This window comes from Oxyura jamaicensis, chromosome 5, assembly GCF_011077185.1.
Source record: "Oxyura jamaicensis isolate SHBP4307 breed ruddy duck chromosome 5, BPBGC_Ojam_1.0, whole genome shotgun sequence".
Classification (NCBI taxonomy): Eukaryota; Metazoa; Chordata; class Aves; order Anseriformes; family Anatidae; genus Oxyura; species Oxyura jamaicensis.
The window spans coordinates 39,986,328-40,008,050 of NC_048897.1; the positions used below are offsets into that span (position 1 = coordinate 39,986,328).

The following is a 21,723-nucleotide window of genomic DNA, read 5'->3' on the forward strand; positions in this document are numbered from 1 at the left end:
AATACCAAACACTGATTTTAAATCAGCTTCTTTTAATGAATATCTTTGCTGTACCGTGCTAGAAATGTTCAGTCCAACATCTACAGGCCAGGCTGCTCCTTTCCTTTTTACCACTCTGGCTCTGGCAGATCTTTCTTATTAGGAGCAAAATACTTGTCCTAAAGTCCTGAGCTTACTAGTTTCTCTGTAGAACTGGAGTCTCCTAACACAGGAAATGTAAGTTTTTTGTTTGCTTGCCCCCCCCCCTTTTTTTTTTAAAAAAAAAAAAAAGAAAAGATTCTTTATGTGGATGCTTTTATTACAATCTCTGTCTGGAAACTAACCTCCAGTTTTTTATGGCGTGCCTTGATTTCCTCTGTGGAAGATGAAGTCGCAGCAAGAATTTTGGACAGTTTGGCATTTTCTCCTTGCAACCACTCTTCAAAGTCATGTAGGAGCTTAAGGTGGCTACTTGTATTTTGTTCTATCCTCTCCTATGTTATAGAACAACAGCAACAACAAAAAAATCCATTACTGTTAAGTCAGATGTTTCTTCTGAAGGCCTGACTGCAAGAGCTCAACCTCCAAGCTTATAACCCATAGTATCAAATGAAGCAAATGAAATTGTTCTTGTGAAACTGCTAATATAGGCAGACTCAAAGTACCCCTCTCACCTGCTTATGGTTGGGATCTAAAAGACGGAATGCAGGTCCAGACATGTGTCTGCTGTCCACAAATGCTATTTTCTTTCTCTTCTTATCAGCCACTGGTCTATTTAACTGCCACCTTTTGAAAAGACTTGAAAACACAAAATCAAAGGTATCAGTGCAAGTGAGACATCAAAGGGTGAGATGCACACATTTTGACTGGGGTGTGGGGGACATCTCTAGTGAAATAACACTATTACAATTTATTAATATTACAGTTATTTCCAACATCTTTTTAACAAAATAAGATCAAGATAGGATTGTCTCAAAGCAGCACCAGCCCTCTAATTCTAAAGTTTTCATTGGTGTGTTTTTTTTCTTTCACTGGGTGGAGTGAGTTTCCAAAAAATATACTTCCTTGACAGTACACCTTCCAGTTTGGAAAGAGCAAGAAGTACAATTAGGCCTTCCTCAACTTAGGTCATTTTTATGCTTATCCTGTCACTTCGTGTGAATGCATACATACACACACAAACAAGTAGCACAGTATTAAATTTTAATACAGACTAACAAGCCTGAACAGCAGTTTGACATTGCACAGTGAGGGCAAAATAAAAAAAGTCCACACTTGCCAGCTAAGGGAGGGTTTTAGCTCTGCTTGGACTCCTGCAGGTTTGCAAAAGTCACAAGCTAGCACAGACATAGCCTCCTTTGGACCAGACAGCAAAGAGAATGGGCAGGTGAGGAACAACAGCAGAAATCACCCAGTCTATGTCCTATTTGCTGTGACATGGATGACTGGACAAGGGTGAGCCAGACCCTAAGGAGGCACTGCCTGCTCCAAGCATGGAAAAAAGGCAGCTTCAGAGACTACTCTGCTCCTTGGATTTTCTAAAATGATTTTCTTCAAAGTCATGATTTCCAGCTTACAATGAAATGAAATCTCATCCTGCTTCCTAGCATTGTGACATAGTTGTTCACTTTTACAGCACAGAGCATAAAGCACCAAGTATTTCTGGTCATACAGCAGTGAGGAGTAGAACCTTGAAGGGACTTGAGGAAAACATACATGAACACTTACCCAGTTGCCATTTCTTTCAGTGATCTCCAAGACTCCTTCAGCTGATCCAGCTCAGCCTGGACATGGGCGGTCTCCTCTGGGGAAGAATTCTCCATGACCAGCTGGCCATGAGCTTCTACGAGGTGCAGCTGGATCTCCTTATCTGGAAACTCTGCTAGCCATCTCTGAAACGCACAGCCCTTACAGTTACTTCTAGGTATCCTGGGTAAAGCAGAGGCTATGTCAGACTGAAGGCCATGTACAGTCCAGGACTATGCTGGTTCTGTTGGCACTAGCTAGAACATACCTAGCGGGAAAAAAGATATGCTGAGGATTCTTGCAAAGAGCCAACATAAGTCAAAGAGCTGATGGCAAAACTTAAAGGGCCTAGGCTGTCAGTGCATCCCTTCTGTAGCCTTCCCTTGAGATATTTTAGTTTCCCATATGAAGGCAAAGGCTGCCAGCTGGCAGAGTGAATCTAACATGCAAAATACTGCTACATAAGGAAAAAAAAAAAAAAAAAGCAACTGTGGAATTGCTTGGTTCAACACAGTATAAGGATAGCTAACACAGTAATGTTTAATACATACAGACAAAGATAGGAATAACATTTTAAAACCACTAGTCCTTTGATAAAAAATTATCAATTTCTACAGTTCTTTGTCTATTTCGCACTGTTCTTGTCTTGTACCTAGGTCCATATCCCACAGCATGGGGCAAAGCAGGGAGGCAGCAGCAGCAAAAGTTATCTCAGGAAGAACAAATATCACCACTCCCCTCAGCTCGGAGCCCTTTGCTATAAAACCCCTTCTCATAATGTCGGAATGTTACCTATTCACTTTACACTAAGATGTCTTTCTCACCTCGAGGTCTGCCATCCTGCTCTCAGTGCTCTGCTCTCCATCAGCACCCTGGTAGGAGCTGATCTTCTCTGTGGTTGCTGTGATCCATTGCTGGAGGTCAGAGAGTTTGTCATTAAATGCCCAGTGCTTCTGTACATGCTCTTCAGTCTGCTGTATCATTATCTGCAAATGATAAAAATATGTCAGCAATCGAACACAGACAAAAAGCACTTTTACTGCTAGATCTAACACTGTGACTGCTAACACAGAATCCCATGGGCAGAAAGGAAACAAACAGCTGTTAACGAGACACAAAAAGCTTTTAGTATCAGTTGCATAGAAGACACCTAAAAGCTCTTGCAGACCTGAATTCAACCACATGGGGGCATTAAGCACTAGCATAGCTCCTTTTATTCCCCTGAAACAGAATAAAGGTTATGATTTTTTTATACCTCAAACAATATTAAATACATCTTTTACTATTTGAAACAGAAATGACTGTACGGACTTTTTTTTTTTTTTTCCTCAAAAGTACAGTTCAATGATAAATGGGATTATTGACATTGAAACTAAAATTCAACAGTGCATATTAGGGTAACACTTTTATTACACGTGATTTTACAGTCCTCTGCATAACTAAGGTCATTTCATAAACTCTTCCTGTGAAACTGTTTTGAAAGGTCGTTTTACAACTACATTCACAAGCTACAGAAAGTCTCAGGTCAAAACTAGTACTTGTGAAAGTGCAACACTTACCAGCTTTCAGGTCACAAAGCTACACAAGAAAAAACAGTCGGTTTAGTACTACAGTTCTGTCTAGGAATCCATGAACAAGTCCAAGAACCTCCATGATCAGATCTATTTGTCAGAAATCTCAGGCCCATTCCAGAAATAATTTATCTATATAAAAAATACATGTGGAAGGTAGTCTGTACCAAAGGGAAATTACATTACAGATAACCAGAGAATCCTGGAAGAGCTATCTAAGTCATAAGAATGTAGTGCCTTATTCACCTGAAATGAAAATATCTGTCTTTCATAGCTTATAATCTCATATGTCCAAAAAATTTATGTATGTATTTATTTATTTTAAATGGGGAAACTGGTAACTCCTCAAGCAAACAAAAACTCTTCCGTATGTTACCTCCAGTGATCTCTTCACGGCCTGAGCGTCAGATGAAAGTTGATTCATTTCATGCCTATGTGTCGTGTTTGACTGAACCAGCTTCTCTACCTCTTCCATTTGAATTGCAAGCTCTGCCAAGTCATCTTGGATCATCTGCAGTGGAAAAGACAGACTGTGTAAAGGCTATGTGCTAGATGTGGTGTGGCCCTTTACCAAACATTCACTAAAGGAAATTTCAGTTGAGAGTGTGAGGGCACAAAAAAAAAAAAAAAAAAAAGAGAGAGAAACAAACACACTGTCAATAAGAAAATTGTTTGATGTCTATAAGTAAATGGTTTTGAAAGAAATGGTTGGATGTTCTTACGTGCCACCTGTTTATAACAAAGACAACAAGATGCTAAGCTGCCAGAGGACACATAACACAGTCAGGTAAGTACTGACAACTGTGCAGTCACTGAAGGTGAAATAGCATAGTATTTCTGAATCACCATAGCTCACCATGGCCAAAAGGAAGATTTATGCCCCTCTCTCTCTTACCTTTCATCTCTTCTCTCCCCTTTTCCAGCTATCTAGTCCACTGAGCATGTTGGACCCTTCGCTGAACCGGTTCAAAACATTAAACATTGTTATTTTCCCTATCTTATTCAGTTGAATTAGGTCTTGGTGTAAATTGGGCAAGTGTCAAAGCTGCGAGAAAGTAAACAGCAGGAAGAAGGGATGTGAAGGGTGGTGGGACAATGGAAACTCCCTGCTTATGAAGGGAGTTAGATTGGTATAGTTTATCTCATGCAGCTTCATTCACAGTGGGTAGCAGCAGAATACATTCTCTTTGGTAAAAAAAAAAAAAATAAAAAAATAAAAAAAATCTAACACTAATAAAACATGACCAGGAGAACAATTAACTGAGTACATCAAGGCCAAGCATTGCTGTAATGTACCTGGAGTCTCTGGAGCTGTGTCTTTTTACCCAAGAGGTTTGGCTGTGGTTCATTTTCCAGATCTAATTTGGCTTTGATGGCAGATAATTTCTTCTGCAAAGGTGCAAAACCAGCATCAAAGTCCTTATGTTGTGATATCAAATTCTAGGAGGAGAAAGAAGAAAAAAAATCAGCATTCAGTGTACATCCCTTGGCATTATCTTTGTTAATGTCCATTTCATACTCAGAACAAATACTATGCCACACTATGCAACAGTGTGAATTTGAATATTTGATTACCCTGGGAAAATAGATTGGGCACAACTGGTTTGTACTAAATTTATTTCTATAAAACTGGCTTAGTAAAAGATTGATCACCATCTTTGTCACAGGCAGTCTCTATATGCACTTTGAAGCTCACCTGGAGTTTGCTTTTGGTTTGTAACAGACTTTTGTGTAGTATTTCTCTCTCCTTTGAAGCTTCAGCTACTTCTGCCAGGAAAGCTTTAGCTTTTTCCTCACCAAGGATATTGTTTAGCAAATCTTTCTTCAACTGTAATGTCATCAACTTTTCTTTGAACTGGGAGCTTTCAGCTAGAGCAACCTAAAGGAAAAACAATTCTTCCAGTGGAATCATAACAAACAAACAAAAAAAAATCATAACATAACCATATTATTCTCACACAAGTCACACAACCAAAGCAGTAGGACAAATTCAGGTAAAAACAGCATGCTGGGCCGACAAGGGGTAACAGAAGGTACCTTGACAGTGCCCAGTTAAAGGAAAAGTCTTCCTGGTAATGTTAGAGGCACCAGGGCTGCATCCATTTTGTGAACAGAAATAGAGGAAAGCTGAACTATGGAAAGAGTTGTCTGTGCAGAGGAGAGGCCTAAACAACCAACAGAAAGGACAGCTTGAATGCTCATCCCAAGGGTAAACTCCATCCCTGTTCACAGACACAACTATTCTGGAGATTACAGGGATGTCAAAGTAACAAATGCACCTTCCTGGGTGCATGCAGAAATCATGCATTTTAATCCCACAACTATATTACCACACGCTCATTACAGATTCCACAGACTTCCCATCCAGGGAGGTTTGGTTAAGGCTAAACGGTATTATCAACATTGTTAAAGACACCTAGTACTTCAGTCCATTCAGTTGACAACTCCAATTAACCAGGGAAAGGCAGAAAATAAGACATTCTGCTACAGCTCAAGTTGACCTCTGTGCTGTGGGGTTTTGTATCATACAGGAAAGGCCCATCCAGCTGCTGCTGTTTGGCAGCTGCTCACAGGCAGCTGCTGGCATAGCTTGGACAAACACATACCAAGTATCAGTTTCTGAATTTAGTAACAGGTTTACTACCTCAATCTGTGCCAGCAACGGCTCTGGAGACTCCAGGAGCATCTGGACAGATGGCTTCCATTGTTCAAAATCTTGCAGGGGATTTTGGAAAAGTTTCCTCAGTTGAGTTTCTGTGTCGGTACTCATTTTAGATGTCTTCCCTCTAACACTGCAAGGATAAAGTGACAGCTGAGAGAAAAATTACAAAGAAATCCTAGTCCAAATATCCCATTCATCAAGGCAGGCATGAATTAACACAATCTTTGGGTGTAAACCATATCCAACACAAAAGCCTCAGTCTTTTTTACTGTCAGAACCTGGCGTTACATACTGACAGCTGTTCTGTCAGTCAGAAAGGTTTGACAAAACTTCATTTAGATGCTCCAAGACACATTTTTCTTTTGTACAACTGTGTATCAGGAACTACTTTGCATTTTTAGCAGTCAGTCATTTCCCCTTGTACGTCGTCTTTCTTGGCTGATATCAGCAGCATGGTTTACCAAATTATATTATCAGAGCAGACTCATTGACTTGTAGGTTGAACAAGCCAAGAGTATCTAGAATTGAACTGCAGTTGTCTGTAGTTTTACATATAAAAATTGTATTAAGAAAACTATGATCACCCTAACCTACCTGTAGAAAAGGAAAATATAGAATCATTTTTTGTCTTCAGATCTAGATTTTTAAAATTTTGCAGAACCACATTTGCAGAAGCTCTTGTATTTATATCATTTATATATATGATTCTGGAAAAATATAAATATATATATGTATACACATACCTACCTACCTCTCTGTGCGTGTATGCGCATATATATATAAAACTAAATCAGCACACATTTATTTAGTATCCAGGCTTCTCTTACAAAGGCTTATCCAAGATACAGCTGAGTAACAAGGCCTAGCAGAGACACACCCCATGCAGCTGCCTCCTGTTTTTCTAAGCTTTCCTGACTTCCCAGTTTTCTGAGTCCTATTTGGCATGGCAGAATGCAGCCCAAACTGCGTGTGCATATGGGAACCGTATCCCGAGAATTCACGGGATAAGTAGTCGAGAATAATGCCACAGGCTTCCAAGGTAATCATGATTAATTCTGCCTGTCTATAAAAACAGAAAGAATAATCTTACTTGTGTCACCAGGACGTTACAAAGCTAAACAAAGACAAGTTTGCAGAGGCTGAAAGCTTCGCAAAAGGAAAGCACTGACATTACATGTCCCTTGCCACTTGCTCTGCTGCCCCTGCCAGGCTCAGCGTGAAGCTGCCAGACTTTGCGAAGAAGCTTTGGAAAGAAGCTGGAGAAAGTGCAGCTGCCATTTTCTACTCAGACGCAAGTTCTGCTTTCTCTGCTTCTTTTTTGACATCATCTACTTGCTAGTTTGTAAACTGAAATCCTTTTCCATAACCCTCCCAGCTACGCAGCATACTCTGCACTGGACAGAGGAAAATAAGCTTGTATACAATAAAAAACATGAAACCACAAAAACTGACCTTTCTTTTTCCTTAAAAAAAATGATCCTCTCTTCTAGTTTGCAAAATTTGCTGCAGCTTCTTTACTTCCTGATTCCAGGCAGCCTGGAAACGGAAACACTGAAGTCTAGGGAGAGGCTAAACTTTCAGAGTTTCCAACCCAAGGCAAGTTGAAAAAGGAATCATGCATGCATGCAGTCAGGAGAAGGGAATAAACTCTGCCAAGTAATTGCTAAGGCCGATGAGTCATCACAGCAGACTCAAAAAGGAAGGGCCATAATTCTTCTGAACCGTTTACTACTACAGCTCCTGTCCTGATTTTCTAGTTGCTGTCACGAAAGGCAAGCAAAGTACGTGAATTATTATTACACAAGACTAAGAAGATCAAATTAGCTGCCAACAATCTAATTTTCTTCGAACCATACACAACATCAGTGACACAATATCACTGCCTGAAAACTGCCAGAAACCTACAACTCCTAGCAAATGGCTAAAATTACAGGCTTATTGAAATGTGGAGGCAGATGTAATTAGGGAAAAAAAAAAGGAAAAAAAGAAAATAAAAGAAAAAAAAAACTTCTTTTCCACCTGTCACCTACAATTGTATGGCTTCTCTCTTTTTTACAAGGCCCCTCTCAATCCCTTCAATGCCTGAGAGATTGCTCCCCCCACCACAGTCAGACTTCTCTCTACCTTTGATAGTCCCGTATGGCAGAGACAACACTCTCAGCGTGTGGCTGCACATCTTGGGAAAACTGTAGCAGATCCTTAAGCTGAGCCTTTAGCCTCTCAATCGTCGACTCTTCTGCAGCCAGAACGGCTCTTGTTGCCTTAATCACAAAAATAACAAACAGGTCACACCATAAGTACTGTCTGGAACATGAAAGGAAGTGCTAAGGCTGTCTCTCAAGGTATTAATATTGCTAACCAAAACTCCCCTTTCTGATGCCTTTTTTCATGGCTGTAATTAATATGAAATTTGATAAAGTAGAAAATATTCTCAGGAACTCTTTTGTTCCTGCAGGTGCTTTCCACTCACCTCACTCTCTGCCTCACTGCCTACCCTCTGGCATCTGATCTGCTGGGCTTACTGTTTGAACAGAGTGAATCACAGCTAGACCCAGTTTCAGTTCACTGATTGCACTATATAACAAGATGCATGCCTGGGATAATCTTAACCACCTCTGTTTGCAGGAACAGATCTTTCTGAAACATCCATAAATACAGAGGTTAATTCTATGCTGATGTAAGAAAACTAAACCAACAAAAAATGTAGCCATAATTGGATTGAACTGATCTGTATTTAGTGGATTGTTATTATTATTTTTTTTTTACATATAATTATCCCCATCTAGTTCTGCTGAGTTCTAGACATATGAATAGCTATGAAAGGTATTTTCGAAAGAGATTATAAATGCAAAACCAACCTTTTAAAAGGAAATGACTGGTAAAGATTCTTATGTACTTTATGTGCAAACAACTTTTTGCACTCCTTTTTCCAACAGATTGATTTTGCTGTAAATACTGGATTATTACAAATGTGGGACTTCTTTTAAAAAATAGATGTGTTTGATGGCAGGGGAATACACGTACTCACCTTACACAGATGAAGGATATAATGTAAAAATGGCCTTCCAAAAACCCCCAAAGTGAGGGGGGGCAGTGAGGCATTATTTTTCCTACTTCTTTATAAGTAGAGCAAATTATGTTGTTTGTTCTGTATTGCTCTATTTTTGCATATTTTCCCTATAAACTCAAGACACAAAACTCCAAGTCATCCTCCAGTCCTCCTCCCCACTGTGCAGAGTGAGATAAAGGTTAGAGTAGTTGATTCCATGGTTGGTATTCACACTTTCCTCAGTCTGTTTCATATACACTACTACTCTTTCCCTATCATCTGTAAACAATGGGGCAGGCAGCTGGATGTATGTTCAATCTATGACTACATTTGATACCTGCTATTGTTAAGCATTAGAAGGACAGCAACTTACATTGCATTTTCTCCACTGAGCTACAAACTCATCTTCAGTCTTTTCCCTTTCTCCAGAGTTCAGGTCATTTTCTAGTTTCTGTAGGTCTTTTTTGAATTCCTGGATATCTGCTTCTAATTGTCTGGCTTGGGACTTGTAGGCATTTTCTGACTGTTGGATCTTGAGCAATCTTTCCTCCTCCTCACTGCTCAGCAGTTTCAACTTCTCCAAGGCTTTTTTCAGCTCTTCGAGTTCATCCTTCATTCTCTCAGCTCCCAATGGGGAGGTATTCTGAATCACCTCTGCACATTGATTTTCAAGGTGCTTCCATTTCTTCCCACCACTCCTGATGGCTTTGGTAATTTCCTGCAGAAAGAAGTTACATAAACATTAGCTGTAGGAATTGGAAACTAGGGAAAAGGTAAAAGCAGTAGGAAAACAAGACCACCTCTCCTAGTTGTACATATTTTCTTCTTCACTTCTTATTCCAAGTTTGGTATGCTTTTTTTCAAGTGACCAGAAGCCAGGGTTGGTCATCTGACTGCCTTTGGAGTAACACTACCTGCCATAATTCTGAAAATATTGCTTGATTTTCAGAAATGCTTGTCATCTGAGGTCCCTGATGGAGAAAACAGGAGCTGCAGGCAAACAAATCTATGAGATTTAAACCTGAACAGTTTAAGCCACAGCACTAAAATATTAAAAACTGTTCTCAAAACTGTTATTTTTATCACCAGCTCTAAACGCTCAAGACCTGTGTGCCTTTGGAACATATTTACCAAATATAATTTCACTTTGAAAGTTTAAAAGGGCAAGATGCTCAAAGAGTCACGTAACTGTGGAAGGGCTGGCTTTAATGAAAACAAAACAAAACAAACACCACCACAAAACAAAACAAACAAACAAACAAAAAAAAAACACAAAATAAACCAGCCTGCAACTCCTGATACCATCAGGAGAACCATATGTACTAATGATTTTCAGACCTGCAATAACTCTTCACGGATGTTACAACAACTACCACCTTATTTTGTTTGTGCAATTCTTTACTTAAGTACATCCTTGTGTGGTCTGAGAAACACATAAAGGTATGGAGAACACACAGTCCTGCTTCATTGTCAGAATTATGTCATTTAAGGACCTTCAGTGCCTTTAGCTTGTCCTCTGCTGAAGACTTGGTTGCTTCCCCAATGCAGCAGTTTAATCTTTCTGTCACACCATTCAGCCACGATTGAAACTGGTTGACGTTAGCGCTGTACCGCTCATGCTCGTTGGTTATCTTTTCAAGCAGTTTCACTCTGTTCTGTAACAAGAGACATCAGAAGCAGTGAGGACGGTGCTTATCTGGCTCTTTTTCCTTTAAACTGTAACCCACAACTTATAAACAAGAGCCCCTTTCCATGAGCCCCAGTAGCACTTGGCCTGCAGAGGAATTCATGGTTCATCTCAAAAAGCAGGACACGAGGGTGCATAAAGGCTTGTCCCTGCTGTCCGGCAGGGTCTCTCAGCCCTGCAGGCTTGTCCCCAAGGACACAAACTACAGGTTTCTCTCTGGTAGGAAAACAATAATCCCTGAACTTACAGGGGCCTGCACTTCATGAATTGCTCCCCACTGATCCAGCCTACCACCACTCACAGGGCAGAATCACATTTGCTCAGTCTATCCTTCTTTGTCAGCTGAAGGATATTTTACATGAATCATTAAGAAAACTTGTTCTGTTGTTCCAGTAATTTAATATTCAACCAAGTACTGTTTCCTACAAATCAGATTGATGTTTTCTTGCCCTTTACCAGGTGGCATGAAGTGCAATTGTGTTACACTATGGGGGGAAAAAAGGAAAAGTCCTCTGGGGAATACACGCGGTGCTTGTAGCAGCACCCTTGAAAGGCTGTGCTGTCATTGACAGTAGGCTGAGTTTCATTTGGAATTCAGAGTGGTGTTCCCACTGGGCCTATACCTTTACCCTTGGGACATGTTATGCCCACGGCACAGCACAAAGCTGCCACTCTGCAGGTGGCAGCACAGCTCTCTCTTTTCCACGCCGACTTCTCATCTCTGCTGACTTATGCAAGCACAGGTGTGGGTGACAGACCAAAATTATGACTACAGACTTCAGTGGCCAAGCTGTATCCAGCAAAACACTGCACCTGTTTGCTGTGTCCCCTTGCCTTGATTCTCAAGTCTGCAGAGGTGCATGGAGGTTAAACTTGGACCTGAGTTAGGGACCTGAGGAGTGCAATCGTTACAGTGGTATGTTGGTTCCAAACATCAAACTGAAACATGTGAACCTGAGTTTATTGTTTCCAGGGAATTAGGCTAATTTAGATAGAAGCCCCAAAGGGAATGAACCAGAATATCAAAGCAGAGCTATTATTGAACTCCAAGGCCTGGTGATAACATATAGAGGGTTAAAAGGGAAGTAGAAATGACCCACCCTGGCATAGGCTATTCAGTCAAAACAAAGGAGTGCACGGTCTGAATACAGCTCGCCCATAAGGAAGAGGTGACACATACGTGGACAGACTGTGCTAGCTGTCAAGCAAAAGGCTAACAAAAACTGGCTGAAGTCCCCCCACCAAGATGTAGGCAGGGAAATAATGGGGAAAATGATAGGAAAAGTAACATCACTTCTGTTACATTAGCTGTTTGGGGAGTAGGGCAGTGTTAAACTCCATCTCCATGTGCACGTGGTTAACGTGAGGAGGTATATTCAGCAAGGACTTAGTCCTGGAAAGAATGAGAGCCTGGCAGGAAAAGAATGGGTCCACCATGGGCTGCAAGAGGAAGAAAAGTGTCTGGGCAGGATCCGCTCAGCCCTGGGTACTCACAGAGGGTGGACGGAGGCATAGGAAACACTCTCCCCTAAGGTCCCCTTACAGTCAGCAAAGGCAAACAAGCCTCCTCTGGAAGGCAATTTACAGCATATAAAGGAAGTTCCTGCTCTAAATCCCTCTCCCAGACCGAGTACAGAAAGCTCCTGAAGCCTCTCCTGCTGCTTTCAGTCTCAGTAGCTCTGAGGTAGAAGAGAGCTGGCATTATAAATATCCAGGCTTGAGTTAACAGAGACAACATGGATAAAAATCAGTATGCTCAGACATATTTGATATATTTGACTAACTACCTTTTCTTACCATCTTCAGTCATAATTTATGCTAAATCCACAATCACCTACATCTGCATATTGATATTTTATCAGGCAGGGAAAGCACTTCGGGAATGGCTGCCACATCTAAAAATATCCTTGTTGATGTAAGTAAAAGAAAATGATGATGTTGTAAAATTTGGAAATGATAAGGGCACAGGTTAGCACTACAAGGAGGAAAAAAAAATATGTTTACTCATGCCAGAGAAGCAAAGCAATGTCACAAGAAAACCATTAAACTGTTTAATAATCTCTGTCCAAGAGCTTATATTCAATAGGGCTGGACAACTGCATGGGATCTAAAAATGCTCTTCAACACAAATGTAATCTACAGAAATCAGGATTCCTCCTGTGGCAGGCAGCTCAGGCATTCAGCTGGCATCTGCAATTCACATTTAGCCTGGCCTCTCATCATGTGAGGGGCTGGAGCAATCCCCTTACAACTCCTGCATCTCTTTCATTCATTCCTCTCTCCTGGTGGAAGATGTGGCAGGGCTTCCTTAACTATTGTTCTGCTTTCCAACGTGCCTGTAATCTTGGCATTACCTAATGAACTCCACATTTACTTCAACTGCAAAATCCGAGTCTTCCACCCCCCCCTTCTTTATTTCATACCTCCTGAAAGAGGGATTTTTAGCTGGATTTTCTCACCTCATCTTTCTGTGAAATATGGTATTTGTAACCAATGCCAAAGAAAAGCTTTTTCTGGCTGGAGACATAAAAACATATTTTATCTACTGTGAGACACTTCCTGATCTCATTTACACCAGCATTTTTCCAAGTCAGTCAGAGAAATTACACTATGTAAAACCAGCCTAGAGAGGTCATGTTCAGGCTCTGAGTACTCAAATCACTTGTTTGAAAGAACAGCCTTATTAAAATGTCTAATGACTGTCTCCTGCTTCCAAACCAAACACAAATATCGGTTAGAAGGAACTGAATGAGAACTTTAAATGGCAGTCTAGATGGAGAACACCTGAATTCCAAGAAACCGTATTCATATAACTGGTTGCCTCATAATGAAGAGGCAGACCTTTAAATATAAATAATAAACATTGAGTTGCAAGTCTGTTGGTGGTTTTACAGCCTCTCTGCAGCAGCTGCAGATACAAAATTTCTTAATACTCTCTGTTTTCTAGACAGACTTGCCAGCTGTTTTTTTTGTTTGTTTGTTTTTAATTTTTTTAACAGAAAAAGTATTTATAGAGCAAGCAGAGTAAATGGTGTGAACGCCCCCCCAATGTTGTTCTTCCAGTGTGATCCGAAATGATCCTTTGTTACAATAGCACCCAGGGAGGGATAGCATACATTGCCCCAGCTCTGGGCTGGGTTGTGATGTGGGAACAAATAGAAGGCAACACTATGTCAGGGCCAGATAGAGAAAACGAGATGGAAATTATTTGTATTTGCATCACTTAAATCCAGCCTGTGGGTTTGTTGGAAGCCACTATGAGGCACAAATTAGATTTTAAGAAGCTCTATATCCTATATGAGTTCATATATATTTCAAATATTATTTTGAGTATTTCTATTGATATGAGTTAGTAAGCAACTGAACTCTTCTGTCCACTTGCAAGTCTCTGCCCCTTAGCCATGCCACATGGTCCAATCCTGTGTTTATCCTGGTTTCTTTACCCAGGAACAGGGTCAAAGGAAATCACTGGCACTGAAAGATGAACTACAGCATCTTATACCAGCCTAATAACTGGTTAAACTGGAAGATTAGCATCAAGCACAAATTAGTATCTGCATTTAGTGGAGCTCAGGTACTGGGACTGGCCAGCTGAGTTCAGTGTCGGGCTGCAGCTGGCTCCATCCCAGTGCTTCCCAGTGCTACAGGTGGAGAATGCAGCTCTGGATCTGAAACCAATTCAACATCCACCAATTAGTGCGCAAGCTTGTGGTATTTCCTGGCCCTGTGAATGCACACTTTGTACCTGGCAAAAAGATCAGTGATGCCCCCAAAATGCCCCAAAAGATGAGGAGCAATTCCAACTTTAAATAAACCTAAGCCAGTGCTGACCAGATCACAGCAAGCAGCTTGCAATCACTTTACAACAACATACTATAAAGTACAGCATGAGAGCATCCCAATTAACAGCTTATCTTGGGACATGTGACTGTTACGGCCAGCCCACTGAAAGAAAAGGGATCCTCAGCTCTGCTTCTTTTTGCAGTCCTACCAGGTAAGCCCATCAGTCAAGAAACACAGATAGTAAATGATATTGCATATTGATGAAATCTGAACACCTCCCATTGTTAATCGGTGTACCTGAGCTTCTTCCCTGATTCCTTCATATTCCACCCTCATTTTGTTCTGAACATCCTCATCAACACTGGGGTCTCCTATCCTGTTGAACAAGGAAGCAGCTTCTTCCAGCAGCCTTTCCAGCAAGACTGACTGATTTAAGACATCATTCAGCAGAACCTGAGCGTGGCTCAGCTGCCACTGCTTCTCCTTTAAGCCAAGTTGCAACTCAATGTCAGGCTCCAAGGTCACCCTCATGTTGTGAATCCATGCGTAAAACTCATCCTGGGCTTTCAGGTACTCACTCCAGTGCAGCCAGACCCATTCAATGCGGCTGTTGGGGAGAGCAAGAGAGATAAGTTAAATGAAATCATGGTGGGACCAGTGGAAACTGCCAAGCTCAAAAGGCATTCAAAGAAAATATGCTGAGAGCCTTGTCCTTTAAGATGCTCTGATGCTCAGGTCACAATTTACTTCCCGGGTCCTCCCTATTCTGTGGAGGAGATATGCTGTGCAAGGAAGGTATCTATGCCTGGCAAAAATTCATCATCCAAGTCCATGAGATGGGCTGGCTATGAAGGGAGAGTGAGCTTAGTTTCCACCAACTCTCTTCCTCCTACTGCCCCCCAAACCTCCAAATGCTCGTGGATTAGCAGCAACTGCTACCTGCAATCCAGGCAGAAGATAGGCACAATCACTCTACAAAAGCACTGCATGAAATAACTTACTTCAACCCAAAGAGCAGCCTTGTGCAGAGCACACTCGTCTTACCTGTGACAGTGAGTGATGTATATGGCTGTCTCTTCCCACAAGGCTTTAATGTGTCTCAATTTAGATAATACTTCACGCTTCTTATCCTCACTGATGCTACGAAGAGCAGCATCTGCCTTCACAAGAATCAAGTCCATTTTCAAGCTGCCTTCTGGTTCCAGAGCACATATTTTCTGTGGGAAAAACAAATGAAACTGAAAGTTTGAAAAGAAAGCAAGCATAATTGATGAAATTTAACTTTTGCTTTTTCTAGGAATCATATAGTCCCTGCTGCAAAGCTTTTCCTGAGTGAAAAGTAAGAAATTTTCTTCGAATTTGTTTTTTCTTAACCATCCTAAGGGACTGAATTGAACCGAAAACCATGTAGAAATTGAAAAACGTTTTGTTAGCTAAAAAGAAGCAATCTCCAAATCTCCATTCTAAGCTGTACTATAAGAAATCATGAAGTGCATTCAAAAGGCCTCCTATTGCAAATAAAGGTTGGCTCAGAAAATAAACCAAGAGAAGCTAACTAATGGAATTTCCTGCCTGTTACCAAATTTTGCTTTGACCCTTAATTGCTGAGTTATGAATTGATGAAAAGTGTATTTTGCACAAATCAGAAAGCCAAGAACTGAAAATTAAGCCATCTAATCTGAAGCAAACTTTCTTTACCAGAACACAGAAAATTAGCACAACTTGTGTACAATATTGCAGAATAACCATGTCCAAACTTGGATGCCAGTTTTTTAGCATTATTTTATCCAATCCTCTGATACCATTGGATTGGCTTTTCCTGCTGTTCTTCCACAAACTCCGGGCACACTGCAGGCTCTCCAGTTTGAAAGAAAAGACTTCTGTTTTGAAAACACGGATAGGTTCAAACTTAGCAACTACTTGTGGAAAGATAAGGCTCATGAGGTTTGTTCAAAGGAAAAAAACTAAACCAAGTCAGTTATTGCAAAGGTGAGACCAAATTGCAGGCCTTTGGACTTCCAGTCTCACATTCTGGGAAAAGACTGGTCTTCTGGCATGAACACAGCGCATGTTACTTACAAGCAGGTGTTTGGATCAACTATGCGATTAAAATAATCCAAGAAAGCAGGTCAAAGGGTAGGGTAGGAAAAGAAAATAAAAGCCACATCTCTCACCCAACAGGAAAAATTTAGAGGAAAGCTGTGTTCAAAGCCTGACATTTTTCCAGCACTTGAAGTGAAAGCAAACAACAGCCAGGGAGAAAGCAGTGGCTGTACAGGCATTTTTCAAATCCATTTAAGTGATTGTTATCGTTGGCTGACATTTTCATTAATAAATTAACAGAAAGTAAACCACAGGAAGGAAGCATGAAAAGAAAAAAAAAAAAAAAAAGCAAGCGAGATGCAAAAAAGGAACTGAAAAAGATGACAGGATTTAAAAACAGCCAATAGATGAAGCGGTGAGCACATCGTGAGGAGACAGGCAAGCCAAGCCCACCAGGAAGGCAGGATGAGAGAGCAGGAGGTGGATAACGTACACACAAAGAGAGAATAGACACTTGTTTGTCTTTAGAATGATGCATTTCTGAAATCTGAATTACTCTTCTAACCTGATTTTATGCATGTTGCAAAACTCCTCCAAATCCCACAGAAGTCAACAGGCTTCAGTTCAGCCATATTAAATCACCACAAACCCCTAAACTTTACATCCCTGCCATGACTGCACCCCTTTGCCAAACTACGACTCTCCTTAATCAAGTTCCTGTGCTTCCCGCATATTTCTAGAGACTGCACATATCAGTTTCCCAGACAAAAGGAAAGAATGGAAATTATTTAAGGGCAGAAATAAATCCATAACCCATGAGGAAATACTTCAGATTCTCATGACTGACATGTAAATCTAGCCATCATCCATCACTCCATGAAGAGTCTCTAAATTAGGCCAGAGGCAAAATCCAGCCTTCAGCGAGCCACAGTTAGGGAAAAAGACCAAAGACATTGCTATGCCATTGCGTAAAGGGCCTCGCTCTCCGTGTAAGCCTGCTAGGTTTCCTTAGAGCTGTTAAACTTCAGAAGAGGCTGTCCAAATGTTAGTAGATACAAAAACAAATACTGTTGGATAAATAACGATGGAAAAGATTTGGCTGATTGATTTAAAGAACAGACTAATTAGAACTGAAGGTAATACAAGTATAAAAATAGTTTTAGTGTTAATCACAGAAATACCACCACTCCCTCTAATCATGAATGCTATTGATGGGACAAACAGGAGCATTTCATTTTTTGAGATTATAAGAGCAAGATAACATCTAATGAAACTGAAGCTAATGAATGTGAAATCACAGTAAGAGAGCAGGCACAATCTGCAATGGGATCTCTGTGACGGAGTTATACAAGAGATTAAGTCAGAACAGAAAAAATGAAATTTGCCTTTTCATTAGATGGATTATAAAGGGGAGCTGTAAAGCCTCTTATTACCAGGTCTTATGGAAAAGGACAAGTAGATTACTCTGGAACAGCCATTACTAGGACACCTGCAATCTTTCTCTACCAGTGCCAGAGTCCTGGAGGAGATGGAACACTAATATCATCCAATTCTCTCGTATGATACCCGACTTTTGCAAGTGGCCACTCAGGTCTGAGCATGCTCACAGAAGTGTGCAAACATTTTAACCTGCCAAACCTGCCACTCATCTTCCAAAATAATCTGAAAAGCTTGGAAGCCTGTGATAACAGATTGCTCTCCTCTTTTTCTACAATGGCTGTAAACATTTTGCATATGGAAGATAAGAAGCCAGTCCACACAGGAACAATATTCCATCAGGGATGAGTAGCTGAGAGTTTCTTAACAGAAAACTCCAGAGCTGACAGCAGTAACCACAACTGTTAGCGCCTCAGACCCATTACATCACTCTTCCCTTACCTCTGTCTCTCTTAGTCTGGCTTCCAGGGCAGATCGAGGTCCCTTGGTGTTGTCATTGATCCTCAGTCTCTCTTGGATGGCCTTCATCCAAGCTTCTGCATTCTCCACGCTACTGTCAAATTCATCCTGTAGCTGCTGAGTCATTGCATTCGAAGAAACTGAAAGGATAAGAAGCAGAGAAGTTATAAGTTTTTAGGTTAAAACCTAAACAGGATTGCATTTAAAGGAATCTTAAGAAGCAAGGGGAAAAAGCTAATGATTTTGTGGCTTTCCTTTGTAATAATAATACAAAAATTCACCCATGTAGCAGTATCGTGATTCAGGAGAGCACAAAGATGACATTTGCACTGCAACTTCCCCAAATGAAAATCTACCAGGAAACAAAAAAGAAGGCAGGGAGTTGTGGGAGGCTTCATTACAGTAAACAGATTTAATTCAAAGCTTTCAAATGAGATGAATCTGGTATTTGTGGTATATTCCAGACTGGCTACAGAAATCACAACCACTGTGTCTCTTCCCAGAGCCTAGTGAGTACAAAACTCTCCTGATGCCCTTCCTAGTTCATGTATGGTGTGTCTGACAGACACCAGACTAGCACAGCACTCGGCACATGCTTAGCTTGGATGCATGTAAACCTTTTAAAGCTGGTGAAATCAGCATCAGATGCTTAGATGAAATCAGCATCGGTTAACTTGTTCTGCTGAGACCACAGAGAGGTTATCTGAATGCATGCTCAATGTCTGGGAAAGATCCACACAACGGGAATGAGACAAACCACTAACAAGGCATCACATGGAAATCTCAGCACTCATTAACTTCTTTTGCCACCTCTCCTATTCCATAACAGGCTCTCGTGCGCTGCACTGAGCTTCTCATTTTCCCCTCCCTTGTTCCCCTTCCCAAACAGCAACTGGATGCAATGTTTGCTGGCTCTGTAGATGCATTCTTGTGTCTTCTCTGTTCAGCCTGCCAGCTCTCTGCTGCCCAGATGGCTTACCTAGTGCTGTGCAACAAGGGAGAGCCATCCTCGGCTAGCCCTTAGGCACTGCCATGCTAAACTTGGCTAATAAGGACGAATCATAATGAAGTCCCCGAAAGTCAGCTCTACTGAAGTGAACAGAAAGATAACAATAGACAATAAATGGTTTTGGATCGCATCCTACAGCTACTGCCAGCCAAACATTCAATGTTTCTTGTAAATTAAAATATTCTTCCTCTTTGTTATTCAACACTGAAATATTTTCTCAGTACAAATCATGAGGGGTAATTATTGAATCAAGCTTGCTGCACAGAACTCAATGCCAGAGCAGCCCCTTCAGTTTCCATGAGATGATTCATGTGGAAGAAACTGCTCAGCGTGAGCTGCAGAGTGTGGCTCTTGATGAAGCTGGACCAAGGGAGTGCTGTAACCATTTTAACTCTTGGCAGTTTCATCTTTACACAAGGGAGAGCCATCCAGTGCTTGTCCACTTGCAGAAAGCTTCTCACCATCCTGCAGATGTTCTTGCCTGTGATTTAAAGGATTCACACCATATTAGATGTCTTCCCCTGTAGCTCCCAATGCATTTTGTTCCATGTTAGAGCAGGGGAAATGAGCCATTTGTGAATACAACACTGAGGTCTGGCAACAGAAACAATCTAAATTGTTGTTCCACAGCCTTCAGTGGGCTTTGTGCTCAACAGGTCACAGTACAGAGAGAGAACTGCACCTACAGATCAGGGCAGGTGCCCTACCTGCTGCCCCACCCATGGAGGTTGCTGGGACAGAGGATGGTGCAGACAAGGGGAGCTGCATTGACATGAAGGAAGGAATTCCTCTTGGAAGGGGAGATGGTAGACAAGGCAAAATCCAAAGCTGTAACCCTCACAGCTAGAAGGCAATTAAAAAAAAAAAAGTGTGACCTCACCTTGAAAAGATTAAAGAATAGAACAGGATGTACTGGATTTAGTGAGGGTGGTGTGGTATGGGGCAGCTACTCCCTCTCTCAAATAAACCATATGATAGGATATATAATTAAAGCTAAAATCATCATCTTATGTCACAGGAGTCCTAAAGGATGAAGAAGGTTCATGGAGTAATGTTATTTTCAGAGGCTTGCTTGATAGCTGTGTCTTTCTCCAATGCCTGGTCCAGAGCTGCTGTTTCCCAGCTGTCTAGCTCACAGACAAGAGCGCACGTCTCTGCAGCTGACTGGTCAGCTCACTTGCACATTAACATTTCTCATTTTATCCAGTAGCCATACAGGGAACTGTCCCCCAACACTTCTCATGTTAAATACATACGTTTCTGGGCAAATGGTGTCTGAACGCAGGAGTGTAAGCGGTGCTGATTCCAGGTAGAATAGCTTGTGAAATGAAAACTCCCGGTGTGTTTGCTGGAGAGGCTCTGATGAGGACTGACATTCATTCCTTAGGAGAGGATCTATTCCTGGTAACATCCATATCATATTTAAAATTGGCTTCAGGACTCCAGTCAGGGACTAGCCCATAGAGACCATTTTGTTATTCTAGTCCCACTCCCGACACAAAGCACAGGGCAATTAAATAGGCTTAAGAAATGCTGGAAAACCTACTGTCATCTTACATGAAGAAAACCCTACTCACGCTCTCCCCTCGGGCTGCTGTCCTCTGAAAGCCAGAATTTTCTGGCCAAAGCCCAGAGACACAGACCCCCATACCACACGCAGGCATTCCCTGCACGCAGCCAACAGGAAGCCACGGAGAATGTTATTTCCATATTAAGATCACCAGTGTGCAAAGGAAGAGAAGCACTTCATTACTCCAGCTGCCTGCCTAACATCATTTACTGATTTTTACCAACTAATTCATATAACACGGCACTGTAAAGACAATTAAATTTAGCATGAACTTTCACCCAGTCTGCAGGCGGATTTCACGGTGGTTATGAGATGCAGTACAGGACAGGTTTGGGGACAGCCTGTGGAGACCGTGCCCTCCTGCTTCCTCCACACCAGGCAGTCTGAGCCCAGCTGAATCAATCGGCCACAGTGTCCTGGGGGCTTCTCTCTCAGAAGCCTTCACAGGCATTAAAGGCATGGATGAGTTTCTGCAGGGGAAAAGTATGTTTTCTGACTTACTTGGAAGGAGGAACAGCTGTTAAAGCTACCTGAAATTTGGCAATGCCTGCAATTTTTTAAATTTTAATTATTTATTTTTGTGAGTGGTCCTAAAGGTGGATGATTCCTGGATGTTATGAATCAAAAATATTTATCCCCATTTCTGCTGCATCACTGGGACTAACTGAGCAATACAGGGCTCTGCTCAGTACAAACACTACAAAGCAGACATAGCAGCTCCTGAAGCA

The 21,723-nt window shown here is 41.3% G+C and overlaps 1 protein-coding gene and 1 long non-coding RNA gene across 11 annotated transcripts in view; one reads left to right on the forward strand and one right to left on the reverse strand.

The window, feature by feature from the left end:
- SYNE3 (spectrin repeat containing nuclear envelope family member 3) overlaps positions 1-21,723 on the reverse strand; it is a 65,430-nt gene that overhangs the window by 26,385 nt on the left and 17,322 nt on the right. For 4 of the 10 annotated variants that reach the window (XM_035329180.1, XM_035329181.1, XM_035329183.1 and 1 more), the window contains exons 2-15: positions 18,399-18,556; positions 15,522-15,694; positions 14,775-15,084; positions 10,501-10,662; positions 9,381-9,725; positions 8,083-8,219; positions 5,941-6,088; positions 4,993-5,175; positions 4,593-4,736; positions 3,673-3,807; positions 2,550-2,711; positions 1,708-1,871; positions 654-777; positions 324-473 (exon numbers count right to left, since the gene is read on the reverse strand). In XM_035329180.1, coding sequence (XP_035185071.1) covers positions 324-473; positions 654-777; positions 1,708-1,871; positions 2,550-2,711; positions 3,673-3,807; positions 4,593-4,736; positions 4,993-5,175; positions 5,941-6,088; positions 8,083-8,219; positions 9,381-9,725; positions 10,501-10,662; positions 14,775-15,084; positions 15,522-15,694; positions 18,399-18,542 — 2,481 coding nt within the window. In that variant the 5' untranslated portion in view covers positions 18,543-18,556. Of the gene's footprint in view, positions 1-323; positions 474-653; positions 778-1,707; positions 1,994-2,549; positions 2,712-3,672; positions 3,808-4,592; positions 4,737-4,992; positions 5,176-5,940; positions 6,089-8,082; positions 8,220-9,380; positions 9,726-10,500; positions 10,663-14,774; positions 15,085-15,521; positions 15,695-18,398; positions 18,557-18,697; positions 18,850-21,723 lie in introns of those variants that run through there. The other 6 variants (XM_035329176.1, XM_035329175.1, XM_035329179.1 and 3 more) reach the window with 5 other exon arrangements.
- LOC118168640 lies at positions 72-12,355 on the forward strand. The gene is made up of 3 exons (XR_004751701.1): positions 72-227; positions 272-477; positions 12,344-12,355. It is a non-coding gene; the product is annotated as an uncharacterized LOC118168640 (long non-coding RNA).